The sequence below is a fragment of the Dipodomys ordii genome, unplaced genomic scaffold (assembly GCF_000151885.1).
Source record: "Dipodomys ordii isolate 6190 unplaced genomic scaffold, Dord_2.0 Scaffold2, whole genome shotgun sequence".
NCBI classification, from domain to species: Eukaryota; Metazoa; Chordata; class Mammalia; order Rodentia; family Heteromyidae; genus Dipodomys; species Dipodomys ordii.
Genome location: NW_012267218.1, coordinates 24,924,799 through 24,944,243, shown reverse-complemented (window position 1 = coordinate 24,944,243; position 19,445 = coordinate 24,924,799). Strand labels below are relative to the sequence as shown.

Sequence of the window (19,445 nt, the reverse complement as noted above, 5' to 3'; positions counted from 1 at the left end):
AGAAGTTTCTGTGAGTCAGTCCCCAGCAGAGATTGGATTTTATTCCCCAGCAGCAGTAACTGGCATCTTTTCAATGTGGCCAGAGGGCTTTTCATTAGAGCCACAAGGAAACTCCAAGATAGGGAGGAGGAGGAGGCAAAGGAGCCAGGTGTTAGTGGGAGATAAAGGAGGCCCAGAGCCTGATTTGTCAGTGGTTCTTCTTCACAGAGGAAGTACCTGGGAGGGGGCGCTGGCAGCTGGCCAGAGGTGAAAGCTGAGCTCTCTCAGGTGGGCCAACAGAGTCCCATCCCAGATCATGTTTCCCTGGGCTGGCTCAGATGAGAAGTGGTAATTAGCCAGAACTGCATCCCCTGAGAAAAGGTTCCCATGGGGGGGAGGGGCATGTATGTTGTTTGGGTTGTTGTTGTTGTTGTTGTCCTTTCAGTTCTGTGAGAACTGGGTAAAAGGAGGCAACTTGTGATATTTATGGTCAAGGGTAAGGTGGAGTTCAAGGGTTCAGCCAGCCCCAGCACAGCGAAAGCAGGGAGCTTTGCAAACTAAAGGTGCAGAACAGCCCTTTGGGGGGATGAATCGGAAGCCCTTGTGGAAGCCATTCCTGTTTTCTAGCTAATGAAATGAGTTGCTTTATCTCTGGACACCTTAGCCTACCCCTCTTTCGGAGAGGAGGCAGTAATTGTGCTTAATTTACAAGTTTGTGGGTTAGCAAGAGTTTGTTCCAGTACTGGACACTCAGTACTCATACAGTGAACGGGAAGGGTTATGGTGTTTCCATGTGGTGATTACTGGCACTTTGGAAATGAGATGCAGGAAATTGAATGAACTGGTGGTGTCTGTGTACTCAGGGGAATAGTGAGCAGAGGTTGCAAATGCCATTCTTCTCACCCACCTTACCTCTTTCCTCCATCTCCTTCCCAGGGAGCTTGCAGGCTGCCCCAAGTGGGCACTGCAGACCCCAATCTGCGACTTTAGGCCTGTGGCATGGTAAGAAGCCTGGGGTAAAGCAGAGTTGCATACCTCATGGTGGCCAGGAAGCAAGGATAAAGAAGGGGAGGGAGGGGCCAAAGCCCCTTCCAAGTGCCCATCCCCCATGACCTCAATATGCCCTTTCTCCTGAATATTTCTCCTGGGCCTTTCCCACATATCTTTGAGGGACATTTATGATCCTGAACTATGACAGCCCCTTTGGCCCTTCATCTCATCTTGGTTCTCTAGGCAACTGAAGTTGTCAAATAAATGAGATCATTCTCCTCTTTGCAAGACTCTATTTCTATTCACCCAAACCTTATCACACGTGACAAACCAACATTGAGAATGCAAAAATCCATACATTTTAGTTCCAAATTGTACAGCATCTCTGCCCTGTTCCCCAGAGCCTTGACCCCATCCTCAGTGTCTTTGAGTTATGCCACAGTTGCTGCAGGTGTGCCACACTGCTGGCATGCAGAGAGATCAGATCGTTTCATTTTCTGTCTGTCGTAGGTGGCTCATCCTCACCCCATTACTGGGAGCCATTTGTGCGTCACAGCTGACTGGCAAATTGATTTTTTTTAAACCATCATCATGCTTGCCAATCTCTGAGATCGACGCTGCTCCCTGCAATTGGATGTTGGTTCCTCCTCTGCCTCCTGACCCTGGATGATCATGAAATGTAATTAATGAAATGAGATAAGACAGAGAGGCATGCAATACCCCAAGGCTCTATTAAAAACCTGCTAGAGTGATAGAAGTCAGTGCACTTAATGTCTAATGATAGGTTCAGGGGAGGGGAAAGAAAGGAGGCCAAAGAAGTCATTACAACTGTGCTTTTATGTGATTGTAGAAACCATGGGGTCCTTGCTTTCTCCTTTCTCCCAGCCCATTTTAGGTGATAGGAAAAAAGAAAAATCTACATATTAAAGGTAACATTACAACCAAGATGTCCCTATCTAGGCTGAAATCTGGAATCTATAGCCTATGTAAGAAAAGCTGCCAGGATTGCTGGCCTGGCATGTGCTCTGAAATCCATCTTCACACTCCTTCCTTTATCCCAAAGTTGTTCTGTTGCATTGTTTCTCTAGGGAGCTTTCTCTTTCAGGCGTTCTTTATATTGTCTCTCTATCCAACCTTTTGCAACCTGAAGATTCATTGTTCACTTATTAATGGAAACCAAACTTCCTTCCTCTCCTTCCCTCCACAGTGCTTCTGTACTTCCGGGTCTCCTTCTTCATCAGGTCTTTCTGTCCTGGTTTCCTTTAGTGTATCAGAGTTTGGAAACTGCTCTCACTGTGGAAGAGGAGCAAGCATGCTCTCCTCTTTCCCACTTCACCTTCAGTTTCTGGTTCCCTGCTGTTCAGGGGCTCAGACTTCATGAATAGTTAGCAGTGCCAATGATGGTCACTATGCCATTAGTGCTTTCCATTCTGTACTTCCCTTGAATAATAGTTTCCATGGTCTCCCTGTCCCTTTTCCTGGCACTTACCAGTGTCTCTATCTCCTCCTCATCAGCTCTGGCAACCAAATTCCACATTTGGGGACTGAGCTTTTGGGATTCCTCTTTGGGTACCTCTTCACTCAGGTGGAAAGTATCTCTTCCTCCTCCAACTCACTTGTCTGGCTTTTGTAATGCCACCTCATAATTTGTAACACAACTAACAGTCTTTGTTGTTGATGATAAGGGAAAGAAGAATCTCTTTTTAGATTTTTTTTCAAGTAGTAGGGCTACACATTTTCAAAACTCTCATTATTTCCTTTCTCTCCAAGTTTACCAAAGGTAGACCCTAATTTTACAAGTTAAATAGGGAAGGGCTTGAATTAGTGACTGCTTCATCTTCAGGACTGACAACTGTAGTTAGAAACTTGATATTGGCACACTGTGAACACCTTCCTGACATTCAGGAAGCTGTCTGCTATTTAATGACATCGGCAGATGCTGAAGACTATTGGCTAAATGATTGTGTCACCCCCACCCCCACCCCAAGCAGCACCTGGTGTATCTCTGCTGCAACTTTAGGTATTTATGACAAGAGTGAAGGAACCAATCAGTCAGCTCGACGCCTCCACCCAAAGTCAGTGATGGTAAAAAGCCCCAGTGATGGTAGAGTGTGTATTTGCCCCAAATTCCTAGGCCAACATCTTCTAATGGAGGGTGGGGGGGAATCCTGTCTTTTGAAAATAAGACAACCAGACACAACCGGGCGGATGCCTATAATCCTAGCTACTCAGGAGGCTGAGATCTAAGGATCGTGGTTCAAAGCCAGCCTGAGCAGGGAAGTCTGTGAGACTCTTATCTCCCTCCAGTAAACCACTAGAAAACCAAGTGGCGCTATGGCTTAAGCGTAGAGTGCTAGCATTGAGCTGAAAAGCTGAGGGACAGCTCCCAGGCCCAGAGTTCAAGCCCCACAACTGACAACAAACAAACAAAAAGCAACCAGACACTACTATAAAGGGGTCAGGATAAGAGGGCAATAGTTTTTAAGTGCTCAAGGAGAAATATTGTTCCTAATGGGCTTCCTCTGGATTTCCTACACTCATTTTTCTATTTTCTATCTCCTCCTAATTCTCTTTTGTGCCATCTATCTATCTATCTATCTATCTATCTATCTATCTATCTGTAGTCCTAGTTGCCATGGGTAACGATGTGCTGAACACCCTATGAAGCCCTTTACATGCCTTTGTTTTGTGTGTTTGCCCTTGTTGCTTTTGCTCCCCTTTCTCAAGTCTTTCGGTGGTCATTAGTATTGACTTTGGACACAAATAGTACTGTGTATCGACCATGGCTGCCTCCTTCACTGCCTGTCTGCCCTTCTTTGATCTTGTGCCTCCTAAGCCAACTCACGGACTGTGTACCACTGGAAGCATGCATTCTGGGGACCCAGGAGCCTCGCTGGTCAGTGCTACCAAGAGCTGCCTTCATGAACTTGCCTCCAAATCCCTAGCACCCTTCATCTTCTTTTCAAAGGATCTAGGTTTCAAGGCAAACCAGGCACTTGAATTTGGTTCAGCAGGAAAGGGGCATACAATGGCTCCCAGAATACAGGGGGCCCCCCAAGTTGAGTTCCAGGATGGGCAAGGATGCTACTAAACTTCGAAAGAATTGAAACCAAGACCCTGAGTCCCTCCAAGTCTCCTTCTTCATCTCTGTTCCTTCCCCTTTTCAAACACCTTTCCTCTCTTTCACTGTGTCTATAGCCTAGGAAACATCACTACCCCACACACCTGATTGTGTGGCTATTAGAGTCCATTGCGGGAGCTAGACAGAGTGCACTGATTGTGGTGGATGTCTGATCCTGAGCAAATCAACCATAGCCCGGAACAGGGTTTGCAGGTAGGCCCATGGCAGTCTCTCGAGTAGCCTTGTGCATGTGTACGTATATGAATAGAACTAGGCAGATAAATAGAACTACACAGAAATTTAGAGCCACCCTCTACAGCTGCTCATACATTGGAAAGGACTTCTCATTACCCAGGAGCCCTATCTGCTTCACTCAGCTTTCTAGAAGACCCAGTAAGTCTCTACCCACCCAAGTTTCTTTGCTAGATTCCAGGGCGACTTTCTATCTCCTTTACATCTCCTTTGGTACCTATGGCATGGCACCAGGTAGCCTGGAAGCAAACCAAGCTTCCCATCTGCCTGAGAAGTCATCCTATATAACTAACTCTTCATTTGTCTCTTCTGCATCCCCTCCCACCCACCCCCAAATGCTATAGCTCCCAAGCCTGAGTCTCCTCCAGCCTATTTAGGGACTCAGGAACAAGTCAGGCAGTCCTGGCCACCATGCCGCCATGCTGCTTGAGCAGTCTTACGGGATGGAGAAGGAGAAAGGAAGAAGGGACTGACCTCTTCCTTTCAGCTCCCTGGTGCCCAGTTGTTGGAGTGAAGCTTTTCTGCCACTCTCTCTGGGAGAATCAACCCCACAAAAGCCAAAACTGCAGTTGAAGCAGAATGTGCAAAACCTAAGTCATTCATAAAAAACCTCCGAGGAAATGTGCATGCTGTCTCCTGTCTTTCCCATGCAGAGAGATGACAAGCAGGACAAGCAGGGAGATTAGATTCTATGCATGGGGTGTGGTGATTGCCAGGAAGTAAGCCATGGTGCAGCCACTTTCTAAATGTCCACCTCTCATCTACTGCCAGACCCAATGGCAGGTGGCTGCCTCTTTGGCCTCCTGCACTAGTTAATTCCTTCAACACCTGTGGTAAGCAGAATAATGTTACCTCAGGGGTACCGTATCATAATGCCCCAGAACCTGTGAACAGGTTGTGCTATGTGGCAAGGAGAATTAAGATTGCAGATGGATAATCAGTTGATTAAGGGAGGTTATTCTGGATTCCCCAGACACCCAATGTTGTCACAAAGCTTTTTTCAAAGATAGAAGAGGGAAGTAGAAGAATCAGGGTCAGAGTGATGGGAAGGGAGAAAGCCTTGCCTATCACTGTTGGCTTTGGAGAGAAAAGGCAACCATGAGCCAAGGAAGGTAGGAATCTTCTAGACACTGAAAACAGAGCCCCCTAATATGTCATCAAGACTCAAGATACTGGGGAGAACTACTGTAGGAACTGTCACATCTTGAATCGATTTACGTTTCCCACTGCTGACTTGTCTTATACTGTTCGGAGCAAATGGATCAGGTGGCCAAATGTGTCTCCCAACCCTACCTTGTATTGGGTGGAACAGTGAATGCCACCTCCTTCTCCCACCCAAAAAAATATATGCCTGATTCCTAACCCATGGAACCTGTGAACGTGATCTCATTTGGGAAAAACATCTTTGCAATTGTAATTTCGGATCTCAAGATGAGAATATTCTGGATGATGCAAAAGAATCTTAAATCTAATGACAAGTATCCACATAAGAAAAGAAAACACAGGCTGGTGCTGGTGGTACCTACCTGGAATTCTAACTACATAACTCCAGGCTGAGGCCTGGAGGACTGCAGTTCAAAGCCAACCCCAGGCAGAAAAGTAAATGAGAACTATGTCCCCAATTCACCAGCAAAATGTCAGACTAGAGGACTCGCTTGAATGATAGAGCACCAGTCATGGGCAAGAAAGTAAGCAAGAATAAGAGGCTCTGAATTCAAAGGTACTAATGAAGAAAGGAAGGAAAAGAAAAACACACAGACACAGACACAAAGAAGGTGATGTAAAGACAAAGACAGAGGTTGGGGCTACGCACCAAGGAATGCCTGGAGCCACTGGGAAGTGGAAGAGGCTTTGAAACACGGTCCTGCCACACCCTGTTAGACACTTCTGGCCTCTAAAACTCAGTATAAATATCTCCTGTTTCAAGCCATCAAACGTGGTGATTTGTTACAGTAACCCTAGGAAACTAATGTATTCCTCAGTAGATGACCTCATTTTCTCTTAGGAAGAATGAAATTAGCCCAAGTGGCAAAGTAGTGGCTTCCGGTCATGGATTAACTCACAGCTTGATCCTTCCTGACAAGTCCTTCCTGAGAGCCCCTTCTCTGTACAGTCTGCCTACTCTGCTCTTACAAAAGAAGCTCTGCCTGTCTGGACATGTGCTCTGAAGGGGACTTAATTACAGGACACATGGTGGGCCTCCACTGTGCACGGTGATTTCAGCCACAGAGTTCACATTTGTAGAGGGGTTTCAAGATTCTTTTGAAAAGCTTTCCTTCATTTTCTTTCTGTTCTTTTTTCTTTTCTTTCTTTTTTTAAACACAGTGGTTCTTAGTACTCGACAAGCCATTCTATAACACAAGATACACTTAATAACTCAACCAAGAACTGAAATCAAGGCTTTTCAACCTGGACCACTGTGCCTTCTACCCTAATCTATATCCAGGGTGGTGATTTGTGTGAAAGGAGGGAAGAGGGGAAGGATCCAGGGACAAAATATACCCCTTCAAAAGACATGCCCCAACAACCTACTTTCTCTAATTAGCCTCTCCTTCACACCAATATCCTGTTAAGTTATGAATTCATAAATGGATGAATCCATAGATGATGCCAGAGCCCTCATGATTCAGTCACCTCCCAAAAGCTCTACCTATCAATTTTCTTGCACAGGGCCTGGAAGGGTATAAGATTTGAGGGGATATTTAAAATCCAAACTATAAAAAGATTATATGAACAATGGCATTGTACTGTACCATTATCTATAGTTAAATAAGTAAATAAAAGTCTATAGTGTAAAGGAAATGACTGTAGATTATAATGCACTCAACGGAGACCATATTATGGCTATGTGTTGGCTTCTCTCTTTCCTTGAAAACATGTCACTAAACAAACACTGCCTAAGTAAGCCCCTCTGGAACGAGAGTTTTCAAGAGAGAAGAGAGAGTAAATGGCTGTTGTCAGTTTTATGGTTCCTTCAGCTCATGATTGTATGACCTTCTTGGAGAAGAATAATTCTGGTTTCTAGGAATTTGCTTCAGGGGAGGCAGAGACGTAGAGGATAGGAAGACAGGAGGCCAGGAAAACCTTGCTGTAAGACATTTTCTGTCTCCTTTAGTTTGAAGTGCTCACTACTTTGGAGTATCATGGCCTGAACCCCTCCCTTGTTACTGCCAGATCTCCAGGAAATAGACATGCATACTTACCCCACAGGCAAGAGACTGACAAATTACAACCAGTGGGTCAAATCTGTTCCATTCTCTGGTTTTACAAATAAAGTTTCATTGGAGCACAGTCACACATATTCATTTATGAATATGCTTCTGCCACATGAAAGAGCTAAGTAGTTGCCAAAAATGACTCTGCAGCTCATAACTAAAATATTGACTTATCCAGGTCTCACAGAAAAAGCCTTCTGATCCATGCTTAGAAAAATAAATAAATGTCCCCAGAAGCATGTCTCTATATCCCTCACATGGAGTCCTAGAGAAAAGACTGGAACCCATAATCTAACCACAAAGCCCATCATATGACAAGTCCTATCCATGTTCACACATTGAGCCTCTTATCAAGGCCCAGAGCTTAAGCACAGTGGGTTATCCAAAGATTTTACAGATACTCAAAGAAAGACCCAGTGTAGAAGAGCATCATTTATATTTTAAAGAGATAGAGAAGAAAGGAACATGGAAGAGCTAAAGAAAATTTTAATAAGAAACATACAATAAAATTACAGAATTAGTATCCACTGGTATGTGAGAAGTTATTTTATCCAGAGAACAAGACACTAGCTACTATGGTAGATAAAAGTATACTCTGAAAACTTGAGTGTCAAAACAGATCAATATAGTCAAACAAAAAGATAAAGTGATTTTTTAAATGGAGAAAAATTAGACTCACAATTCAGAATGTTCAATATTTAACCAAAATAATTGCAAATCAAGAAAATAGAGGAAAGGAGTTTAGCAAATGATTTGTATTAAATTTCCAGGAAAAAAATATTATGTCTAGAATAGTGAATGAAAACAATTATGAATGCCATCATAAAATTTCAAAGCATCCTAGTAAAAAGATGTAACTCTACAGTGACAGAAAAGAACAGACAATAAAAGAACAGGAGTGAAAATTAATCCAGAGTTACCAATAATAAACCTGGATGCCAAAAAGTGGAGTACTGCCCCCCAAATCCAGAAGGAAAATGACTTTTTAACCTCACAATCCACAACCGTACTCTCAGTCAAATATAGAAATAAAAAATGAAAGCATTTTTAGATTTGTAAGGACTCAAAATATTTAGCTCCCATGTGTCCTTTGTTAGAAAACTACTAAAGGATGTGTTTCAACATAACAAGAAAGTAAAACCAAAAGACAGATGGTGGAATCCAGGAAGCAAGGAAGGGTTCAGCACAGAAGTAGAGAGTTTCAGGATGATGGCTACATCAGGCCCATAGAACAAACAATCCAGATTGGAGCAAGAGGACTGTAGGTTGAGGGAGAGGGGACCTGTCAGAGACAGGAACAAAACCAATTACTTATGTGATACATATGAGATGTGGGAATAATTGCCAGATGTTTTGCAGGTCTGTTCAAATCCTTGAAAAAATAATAATAATGCTACTAAAGAGAAGCAGCAAATGATTTTATCTAGTTTCATAATATGGGCACTGAACATTGACTTAATAAAAATATTCTATGAATTTATTTGGAGGAGGGTGATTAGAGTTAAATCCTTGTCTAAAATCAATATATCAAGAACAGCGAAGAGCCCATAATTTAGAAATCTACAGATGAATGCGTAAAAGAATGGAGGAGAAAACAATCAGAGCTTTTTCTTTCTTTGAATGGATAGTCATTTACTACTTCTTGATTGTTTTCACTGTCTATAGATTATCCATATCAGATTGCAATTATCGCTCAAAAAAGTAAGTGGCCTTTTGGAATAATGCTTACCTGAGATCTTTGTGGTCTTTTCAATAAGCAAGTCCTCCAACTGGGAATGCTGAGCTGGAAGCCTGACAGAACTGTAGGCCTTCTGTGTGGTCCAACTGTTCAAAGTCTGTAGTCTTCATAGGCAGGTGACACACAGCAGCTTTGGAGAAGCATATCAAGATGGGCATCCACAGAGTTAGGTGCAACCAAGTTTCAGTGAAGAGTTTACCAGGGATGAGGAGGATGAGCATGAAATGTGTATGGTGCCCTGAGACTACGCAATTGCAAATTGGTATGTTCTTGACAAGAAACAAGTTCCAGGTCAAATTCATTGATAAGGTTACAATTGGGGTGAAGATATTTGTTTCTTTTAATTTGTAATTGTAGGAAGACTACTATCATATTTGGGTTAAATCAAGTTATATATATATTTTTCCAATATTTGTGCCATTCCTCTGCTCTGCTTCCCTCCCACAGCTTAATTGCTTACACAGAACAGTATGTGGAGTATGACCCATTCATAACGCCCGCAGAACCGTCCAACCCTTGGATCAGCGATGACATCACTCTGTGGGACATCGAGATGAGGTGAAAGAATGTCTGGAGATTTGGGGGTAGGAAGGGATGTAGAACTGGGATCCATGAGACCAGGACATGATCTGTTCCCTCACTTCATTTAACTCATTTACGCCAGAACTGAATCCTCTCCGATTCCTGGCTTCGACCTCCTTATACCTTTGGTTTGCACATGGATCCTTTGTGGCTTTGTGTCTGACCTCTCTCTGACTTCTTTGTATGTCATGGTAGCTGGGATGGTCCCCACCATTTCCCAGGTCTAAATGCTGCATGGAGAGAATCTGTTAGCCTGCCCACGTTGTTTTCTTTGTATTAGAAAGTAACAGCAATGAAAGGGGTGACTGATCAAAGATACCTTGTACTCATACACTGACATGCTGAACTGAAACCCCTTTGTACAACTTCTTAAAGATAATGGCAATACTAGCTAGCACTTTCTCTGCATGGTCATATTCAACAGAAGGTGCCTTCCAGGAAGTCCTCTCAACAGGTGAATGGTGTTTGGCTTGCTGTGAAACAGATAAGGAGACTGAGACATGAAGGCACTCATGCCCTTGCCCAAGGCCACATAGCTGGTACTCGGCAGTGTTAAGATGAGAACCTGGGCAGCGGGGCTCAGAGCTATGCTTCCCATCCCTCGGTTCTTCTGCAGTCACTGGCAGCAGTGAGCCCATGATGCTTTGCTCTGGGATGGGAAGGGAAAGGAGGAAAGACCAGAGGAACAGGGACCCTTCCAAAATTACAGAAGTAGCCACACCAACAGCTCCCCAAAAAAGACCTTGAAAAAACTAGTAAAAGTCGGGCTGGGAAGGTGGCTCAGTGGTAGAGTGTTTGCCTTGCATGCCTGAGGCCCTGGGTTCGATTCCTCAGCACCACATAAGCAAAAAGAAAAAAGCCGGAAGTGGCGCTGTGGCTCAAGTGGCAGAGCGCTAGCCTTGAGCTGAAGAGCTGAGGGACAGCGCCCAGGCCCAGAGTTCAGGCCCACGACTGGACCCAAAAAAAAAAAAAAAAAAACTAGTAAAAGTCATAGATGCTTACTATAAAAGTTCAAATTAACCACATAGGCATAAAAAAGAACAACCTTCCCTCTCTCATCTTCCAGGTAATGGGTTTGTCCATAGTGTGATGGCAGCATTCCCAAACTGCACCAGGACTCCTGGGTCACTGCAAGCAATTCCTGGGGGTTATCATGGGGTTGGGGGAGGGGGAGAGAATTGTCACTGGAAACAAAGCGATGTTTGACACATGTAAGATACCGTGCGAACCACTGGCTTGGATCATTCAGTGCCAGCGTCAGAGTCTATTCCATCTTGTTCCATGATGTCATGTCTTTGCAGACCTAGGTTTTCAGAGCAGTTGCTTGGATATAAACAAAAAAATCCCTAATACTGTACAAAAATTATCATGGAATAGAAAATAGAGCAGGAGAGGCTGATCTGATTCCAAAGTTTGAGAAAATGTACAGTGCCCTACTGAGGATTTAAGGATGAAATAACAACACTACTTGTGTTTATGTGCATTGCACAGAGCAATTAAGTTGCTACAATGTAAATATTTATAAAATTGAATGGTCCTGACTTAATAAGCAAAACTGTTCCATGTTTCCTTTGTCCCAAGGGCACTGTGCAAAGTGTACTGAGATACTAAGGTGCTGTGAACTCTGGAAGTTTGGGGAGATTTAGTGTCTCTTTACATTGTTTTGCATATAAAATATGCATAAAATACCTTTGCAAATCTGGTACATTAAAACAACTCTCACTTGACTTTCTGTTTATTGAGGTACTTTAGAATCTTTTCATGAGGTTATTAGATATTCATTCTTTTGTGATTTCTGTGTCCTCTGGCCATTCTTCTTAGTGATGTGTTTTGCTTTGGATACTGGGAATTTGAAATGACCACGTTTACTTAGATCATCAATTTTATCTTTTTCCTGCTGCTTCATGATTTCTGGATCTCCTTCTTTCTTCTTGCTTCTTTTTCTCCTCTCTGGCTTGTTTTACTAGCCAAGTTTTGTGTTGGCTCCTCTTAATCTAGTTTCTATTCTAAAGAGTTACTTTTAAATGTTTTCACTAAAAAAATCACTATATCATACCCATAATAGTGACATATATATATATATATATAATTAAAACTGCATATTTAATTGGGTACCAGTGGCTCATGCCTATTATACTAGCTATGCAGGAGACTGAGGATCACGGTTCAAAACTAGCTTGGGAAGAAAAGTCCATGACACTCTTATCAGCAATAAACTACAAAGCAGGAAGTGAACCTGTGGCTCAAGTGGTAAAGCGCTAGCCTTGAGCAATAAGAAGCTCAGGCTGGTATCCAGGTTCTAATTTAAACCCCAGGACCCACACACAGAAGAAAAGAAAAAGAAAAGAACACTTCTTTTCAGTGTGTGTGTGTGTGTGTGTGTGTGTGTGTGTGTGTGTGTGTGTGTGTTTATGCTAGTCTTGGGGCTTGAACTTAGGGCTTAGGTGCTGTCCCTGAGCTTTTATGCTCAAAGCTAGTGCTCTACCACTTGAACCACAACTCCATTTTTGGCTTTTTGATGGTTAATTGGAGATAAGAGACTCATAGATCTTCCTGCCTAGGCTGGCTTAGAACCTTGATCCTCAGATCTCAGCCTCCTGAGTAGTTAGGCTTATAGGCATAAGCCACCAGCACCAAGCACTTGATATTTCTATCAACATTAAAAGAATCCATAGTATATAAATGAGCATCTGTATCTTCCTACATTTCTGATGTGGCCAAGTAATCTCTTCCATTCTGATCCAAGCACATAAACTTTTTTTTTCAATTCTACCTTTCCTTTTCATGAAGTTGTTTGATAGGAATTCTGGGTATGTAAGATGGACCTCCATACCTCTCTCATTTTCTCCATTGTAATTTCCATATCTTCATCTTTTATTTATATTAAAATGATAGGCATTCTAGAATTGTTTCTTGGAGTCCCTAGTTTGGATCTCAAGGGTGTTCTTTCTGCAATTTCTTACTGTGGGGCAGCTTCAACTGCACTTGGTTTCTACTGAGTGCTTAGTTTCTATTGAACATTGGGAGAAGTAGTCAGGGATAATGTGCTTTATTTCAAAAACATCCTTGAATCTCTTGTTCTGTCTTTTTGTTTTAGCCTGTTCTCTGTTGATGTTTTTCCTTTGGAATCCTCTGAGGTCTTGATACAAATATGTTCTGTATATCTTATTTTCGTCATATTTTTCTGTCTCCGCTCTCTTTGGGGGGTCTCGGGTCAAAAGATCACTGTTTCTGGCCTTTGTTTTATTGCTCCAATCACTAATTCAGAGCAGATTCCTTTCACTTACCCAGCAATTTCGAGATGTGTTTGTTTTTATAAATGGAGGTCTTCACTTTCTGCTCTGATTGTCCACTAGAACCACCAATGCAGTAATTTAAAAGAAATACTAATGCCCACCCAAAACCAATTACTTAATTATTTCTGGTTTGGTTGCTTGGTTGATTTGTTTGTTTCTGTTTTGTTTTACTTCCTAGACAATCCTGTTCTAGAAAAACTGTATCAAGTTCTGTATCAAGGTCTGAGAACTCTTTCACTAATTGTATGGGTCAGTGGTTCTCAAACCATGGGCATACAACGTACAGCTGCCCTGGGATAACTATGGGTATTCATGTTTGTAGCAAGCTTTCTAGGAGATTCTGGGGCACAACATCTTTTAAGAACTGTATGGATCCAAGTTACCTGTGGCAGCTTTCCCCTAAGCAGTTCATGTGCTTTTGGGGATGTGTCTTTGTATCTCAGTAGATGGGAATGGGTAAATTGTCAAGATTCCACCTCTGGGTCCTGAGTACAGGGCCCAAGAACAAGAACAACAGAAGGCCTGGATCCTCTCCCTAAGTGAGACAGGGAACTGTGGGGGCCGTTGGGGGGTAGAACCCCATCTTCTTTATCATGGTGTCCTTTCAGATAAGTGTTCTGCTCCAGTTCAGGAGTTTCAAATGTCCCAGTTTCCTCCCCTAGATGGAGATCGACTCTTCTCCCTTTGAGGCCTATTCTAGGAGACCTCAGTTGGATCTCCTGAAGCCCACGAGAAGTAGCAAGTGAGCTGGGGTGTCTTTAGTGGTCTCTCTGCCATGCTGAGATGGTTTTGCGCTCTCTCCATTGCTGGGCCACACCGCCGTTAACCAAGGCATGCCCTCTGCTCTTATTGTTAATATTAGAAGCTATTCAGAAAGCACCATCTTTACTTAGCAGTCCTTTTTTGGCCTTGTGGAGCCTGTATTTCTGATTTTTTTCCATATGTTCCTGTTTAAAGCATACTGCCTCCACTTCTAGCCCACTTGCTCAGAGCTTGGAGTTTTAAAAGCTTTTGTTGGGGAAACCCAGCTATTTCTTCTGATGACTCCAGTGGAATCAGAGTCCGCTGTCAGTTGGCTCTCACAAAGTTTGTTTTATCTGCTTCACCCCTTTTTAAATGCTCCAACTTTTACCCTCTGCCAATAGGAAATTGCTTTGTGTCTACATACTATATTTAGTCTAAAAAAAAAATACTTCACTGAACTTCAAAGTCCTGTCCGTCCCTCCCTTTCCCCGGACCATTTTTCAACTCATAGCTGGCTTTGCCACTCATTCAAGTCTCACAGGCTACTCGTAAGGTTTTCTGTGACTGCCCAATTTTATGTGGGTTCCCCATCCTTCCAGTGTTGTCTATTATAGCTGCCCTATTTCTCTTCTAAACAAGACCAGCTGTTATCATCTGGACATCTTAACATGCAGTAGACATTCAAAATTGTAGGCTGGATGGAGAATGGGCGAGTAAGTAGTTCTTTCTTTGTCATTTTTACTAGTATTTGGGGAAGGAGGAGAGGTTAAATACAGAAGCATAATTCGCTATGATAAAACGAATTCCCTCTTTTGTTCTTAAATCAGCATGGAAGCATATAATAGTTTGGGAGAAAGGTGGTCACATGTTCCCCTGGCTTGTCCCAACCTATTCAATACTTCCAAAGGGTGCACCACCTGCCCTTAGAACAAGTGCACAGTTCTCTCTCATTGTTCAGCCTTCTACTTTAATGTAATACCTGGCCTAAGTCAGTATGGGATCTTCCCAGAATGGCAGATACAAGTGAAAAATGAAGTCCCATTTCTTCTTCCAACAGAACATTCCTGCCTGCTTGGAGAAACACAAACTGTGGGATGGGTGCCTAGAAATGGTTCTCAACTCTGAAACAGAAGCTGAAGATGATGGACAAATGAATCAAATGTCACCTTTTTTCTCAGTCTTAGTCCAATTAGCACATATGGGCCAAAACCTACTTTGAGCTATGTTCTGAGCAAGAAGTTCTCAGTATGTAAACATGACAATGTAAACCAAACCTGTTATGTTACCACCTGGCACCAGAATTCCTCCTCGCTTGGCAAAGGGCATTCAGCCACTTGGGGTGAAAAGCATACCCTGTGGGGGGGGCGGTAATTGGCAGACTCAAACAACAAAAGGAGGAGAGCATGCTGTATCAAAGGAGAAAATGAGATGCATGCATTTTCTTCCTGAGAGGGAAGAAGGAAGGACAGTGCTATGCAGGGAGAGAGGACAGTGAGAGCCAGGATGATGATAGAAATCAGGTCTTTGTGAGAGACCAGGAGAACTCTGGACTTTTCACAGATAAGAATATGAACTATGTGACTTTTCATTGTTAGCTGATGGGCACTATATGGCCTTTCTTCAAAGGCCTCCCATCCCCCCAACAACCTCGCATGAAGGATTGTTCTGTACAGAGTCAAGGTATAGAAGAAATGAGAGGCAGTATATGAGCGAACAGCATTCTTTGGGGAATTCAGGTTCATCGAAGCTGGGCTTTGGGCTTCTGAGCTGTAAAGGGGTCTAGGCAAACTCATTACAGTATCCAGGACAAGGGCCATTACAGATAGCATCTGGCTTCTATCTACATGAAGAACGTGCCATCCCTGCCATGGGAAGGTGGCAGACAGCTCAGTGAACGAGATCACAAGTTTAACAGTCCACTTCTCTTAATGGACCACACACCATAGGCTGTAACCTACGTAGGGGAAAATTATTCTTGGAACCCTTCTCCTCAGATAAGTTATTAGTTATCCCAAAGTCCAAGGATAAGAAAGTGGGAAAGGCAGAGACATCCATTGTAAAAGCAGGAGCAAATTATGAGCTCAAGTCTGCCATGAAAATTCTGAGAAATCCAGTTTAATGAAAGAAAATCATCAGGTCAGGGCTTAGCATTCAGAAAAAGTCAGCCAGAAGTTGTCACATCACAGTTGGAGATAAGTTATTTTTTTTTAGTCTAAATATTGCCAGAGGAGTATCTCACAGAGGCCTATGGAAGATTTTTCTGGTACTGTTATTAGGCAGAGGGTGGGGTATAATGGAAACCTAGCCCTGGCAGCAGAATTGTGGCTTGGAACTTGCTCTCTATATGTGATTAGTTTAGCCCTCTATCTCTGATGGGTATAGGAAAGACAAGAAAATGGGTACAAGGAACCTAGCTACTCAGCCCCCTTGGCTACAGGTAGACACCCCTAACCAGCAAGCTGGGCAACAGGTACCATCTCTGGAGTGAGCATGCACAGTGAGTTTGACAGAACTAATTGTCCAGGACATTAGCCACACTCCTTCCCTATATATGCTTCTCAGTGACCTCCTTCTTTAGATGCATATAGCTGTCCTTACATCCAAAGATGACACCTCCTTCCCTTTTCATCTGGACTGGCCTTGTTGTTTTATCGGACTGATAATAGGTCACAGAAGGGACAGTCAAGAGAGCCAGTCACACAGAACACCTGCAGCTCCTACTCTGGCTATTTGAAACATTGCTCTTGAGACATTCCTTCTTAGAATCCATCTGTCATGCTCTGAAGAGCCTTGTGTTAGTTTCTCACAGTTATAGGGGCTAGGAAAGTCCAAGATCAAGACACCAGCAGACTCGGTATGCGTGAGGGTCCACCTTCTGCCTCACAGATGACCATCTTTCACTGAGTGGTCGCATGGTAGGATGGTGAGCATGCTCCATGGGGGTCTCTCACAGTAACACTAATTCTACCCAGGAACCAATTGCCTCCTAATATGATCACATTGGAAATGATAAGAATTTCAATATGTAAGTTTGAACACATTCATCTAGAGCACAATTCAAATGTCTTTTGAAGATAGCTTACATCTTTCCCCACATCTTAGTTTAGATATCAAATAAGGGAAACAGACTAAAAGGCAGTTTAGAAGAAAAAAATAGAAGATTGGAATGTTAGAGATAACCAGACCTGGGTTCCAATTCGAGACCACTCCTTACAGCTAGCTGCATGGATTTGAACAATCTAGAATCTTGTGAGCTCTACATATTTATATAAAAGTATCTACCTCTTGAGAGGAAGAGAACAGGGAATCGCAATTCAAGATCAACCCAGGCCAAGAGAGGCAGGGAGAGAGAGAAAAAGAATAAAGCTTAAGAGAGTCCATCTAAACCACTGATCGGGTATGGTAGCATATAACTGGCATTCTGCTAATGCAGGGAAAATAGGCGGATCAGAGTCCAGAATAATTTGGGTATAAAATAATGAACACAAAAAGGAGCTGGGTGTGTCTCAAGTGGTAGGGCACCTGCATAGCAAGTGCGAGATCCAGAGTTCCCACCAACACCAGATAAGTAGTTTGATTTAATTTAATCTATTTCTTGGTTTATACTGAGATTCAAATAGAGCACTGGCAGGAAATCCCCTTACACCATTCCTAGCATTGTACAGACCCTGCTGAAAGGAGCCTTTTCAAAGATGACGGACTCCCTTAAAGATAGTTTTCTTATTCTCATTTTGGGAGATTTCCTGCTTAGTCTTCAGCTGGAAGATCAGCTGGAATGAAAGACTTCCATGAAGAGCCACCTGTCCTTTCTCTGTGGGATGCTTGGTGGGAGGAAGGAAGAAAGGTCTTTGATGAGATCCAGTGGGCAGAGAGGACAAATAGAAGTTAGGAAAAAGGCACCCAGCTACTGAGTTTAAAATGCTGTCAGATAGGACGCATCACCTACATCTCCCTCTGTACTTTGTTTTTTACTGATTCCTTTGCAGTGTTGAACACTTGCCATGTGCAAAGTACTATGGAGAATACAAAGACACAAATTGCTCATGAGATAACTAGAGAGAAGACAACATAAGCATGTCAAAAGCCAAATGACAAGACAAAACTATAGCAGATGATCTGTTAGAGGGAAGCATTTTTGCTGGGTGCTGGTGGCCCACACCTGTAATCCTAGCTACTTACGATGCTAAGAACCAGAGAATTGCCTGGGCAGGAAAGTCCCCTTGAGATTCTTATCTCCAATTAACCACTCCAAAACTGGAGGTGACACTGTAGCTCAAAAATGGTAGAAGGCCAGCATTGAACAAAAGAGCTCAAGGACAGCACCCACACCCTGAATTCAAAGCCCCCAAATTGACAGACAGACAGAGAGTGTGTGTGTGTGTGTGTGTGTGTGTGTGTGTGTGTGTGTGAGTATGTGTGTGTGTGTGTGTGTGTGTGTGTGAGAGAGAGAGAGAGAGAGAAAAGCATTTTTGCATAGTGGATGTAAATAAAGGGACTATAACTTCCATGAATTGTTTCTTGACATTTGTACCTGTTAAACACCAGGACATATTTAAAGTTTTAGATTTCTTTTACTATGCAAAAGAACATTCCATAGTAGCAGTATGTTCAAATACATTCTTGAACCTTAAAGTGAATTATGTTGGACATATTCAAGTAATAAAGGAAAGATACACATGCAAACACACACACACACGAAAGTTTTATCCAGAAATGTGTATGTGCATGTATGCACAGGTAATGCTTGAACTCGGGGACTAGGTAACTGTACCTTTAGCTTTTTTACTCAAGGCTAGTGCTTGACCTCTTGAGCCACAGCGATACTTCCCAGAAACTTATTATTGGTGGTACTGGGATATGAACTCAAGTCTTCCTGCTTGCTAAGCAGGTGTTCTACCACTTGAGCATTTTATCAGCTCTTATTGTGTTCATTATTCTTTGAGATAGCATGTCACTTTATATCCAGGCTGGCATGGACTTCACTCCTACCATTTGTGTTTCCCCATGTCACTGGGATTATAGGCACATGCCACCTCTCCCAGTCATTGTGTTTCCCCCATCGTTGGATAATAGATATGCACCACCATGCCCAGCCTGAGCTGACTTCTAATTTTGATTTCTGGTCTCCCAAGAAGCTAGGCTTACAGGCGTGGGCCACTGTGGCCTGCCCTAGAAACTTTTAATAGAACAAAATCACAATGGCCAAGTACTTCTAGGAAGGAAAGAAAAGGAGCTGATATAGAATAGACAAATGTAAAAAATAGGATTGTATATGATGGGTAGCTGAGGGGACCCAGGTATGCCAGGTTAAATATTGTCACCTCAAAATCTCTATTATTTGTAGAACCTCAGAATCAGACCTTGTTTGAAAATAAGGTGGCCATAGATGCAATTAATTAAGATAGGTCATCCTGGAGGAGAGTGGGCTCCTAATCCAACATGACTGGTTTCTTTATAAGAAGAAAACAGGGCTGGGAAGGTGGCTCAGTGGTAGAGCGCTTGCCTTGCATGTATGAGGCCCTGGGTTC

The 19,445-nt window shown here is 42.9% G+C and overlaps 1 protein-coding gene across 2 annotated transcripts in view; it reads left to right on the top strand.

Moving 5' to 3' along the window:
- Rgs6 (regulator of G-protein signaling 6) overlaps positions 1 to 19,445 on the top strand; it is a 486,793-nt gene that overhangs the window by 410,675 nt on the left and 56,673 nt on the right. For both annotated transcript variants that reach the window (XM_013017123.1, XM_013017129.1), the window contains exon 13: positions 9,743 to 9,853. In XM_013017123.1, coding sequence (XP_012872577.1) covers positions 9,743 to 9,853 — 111 coding nt within the window. The remainder of the gene's footprint in view (positions 1 to 9,742; positions 9,854 to 19,445) is intronic.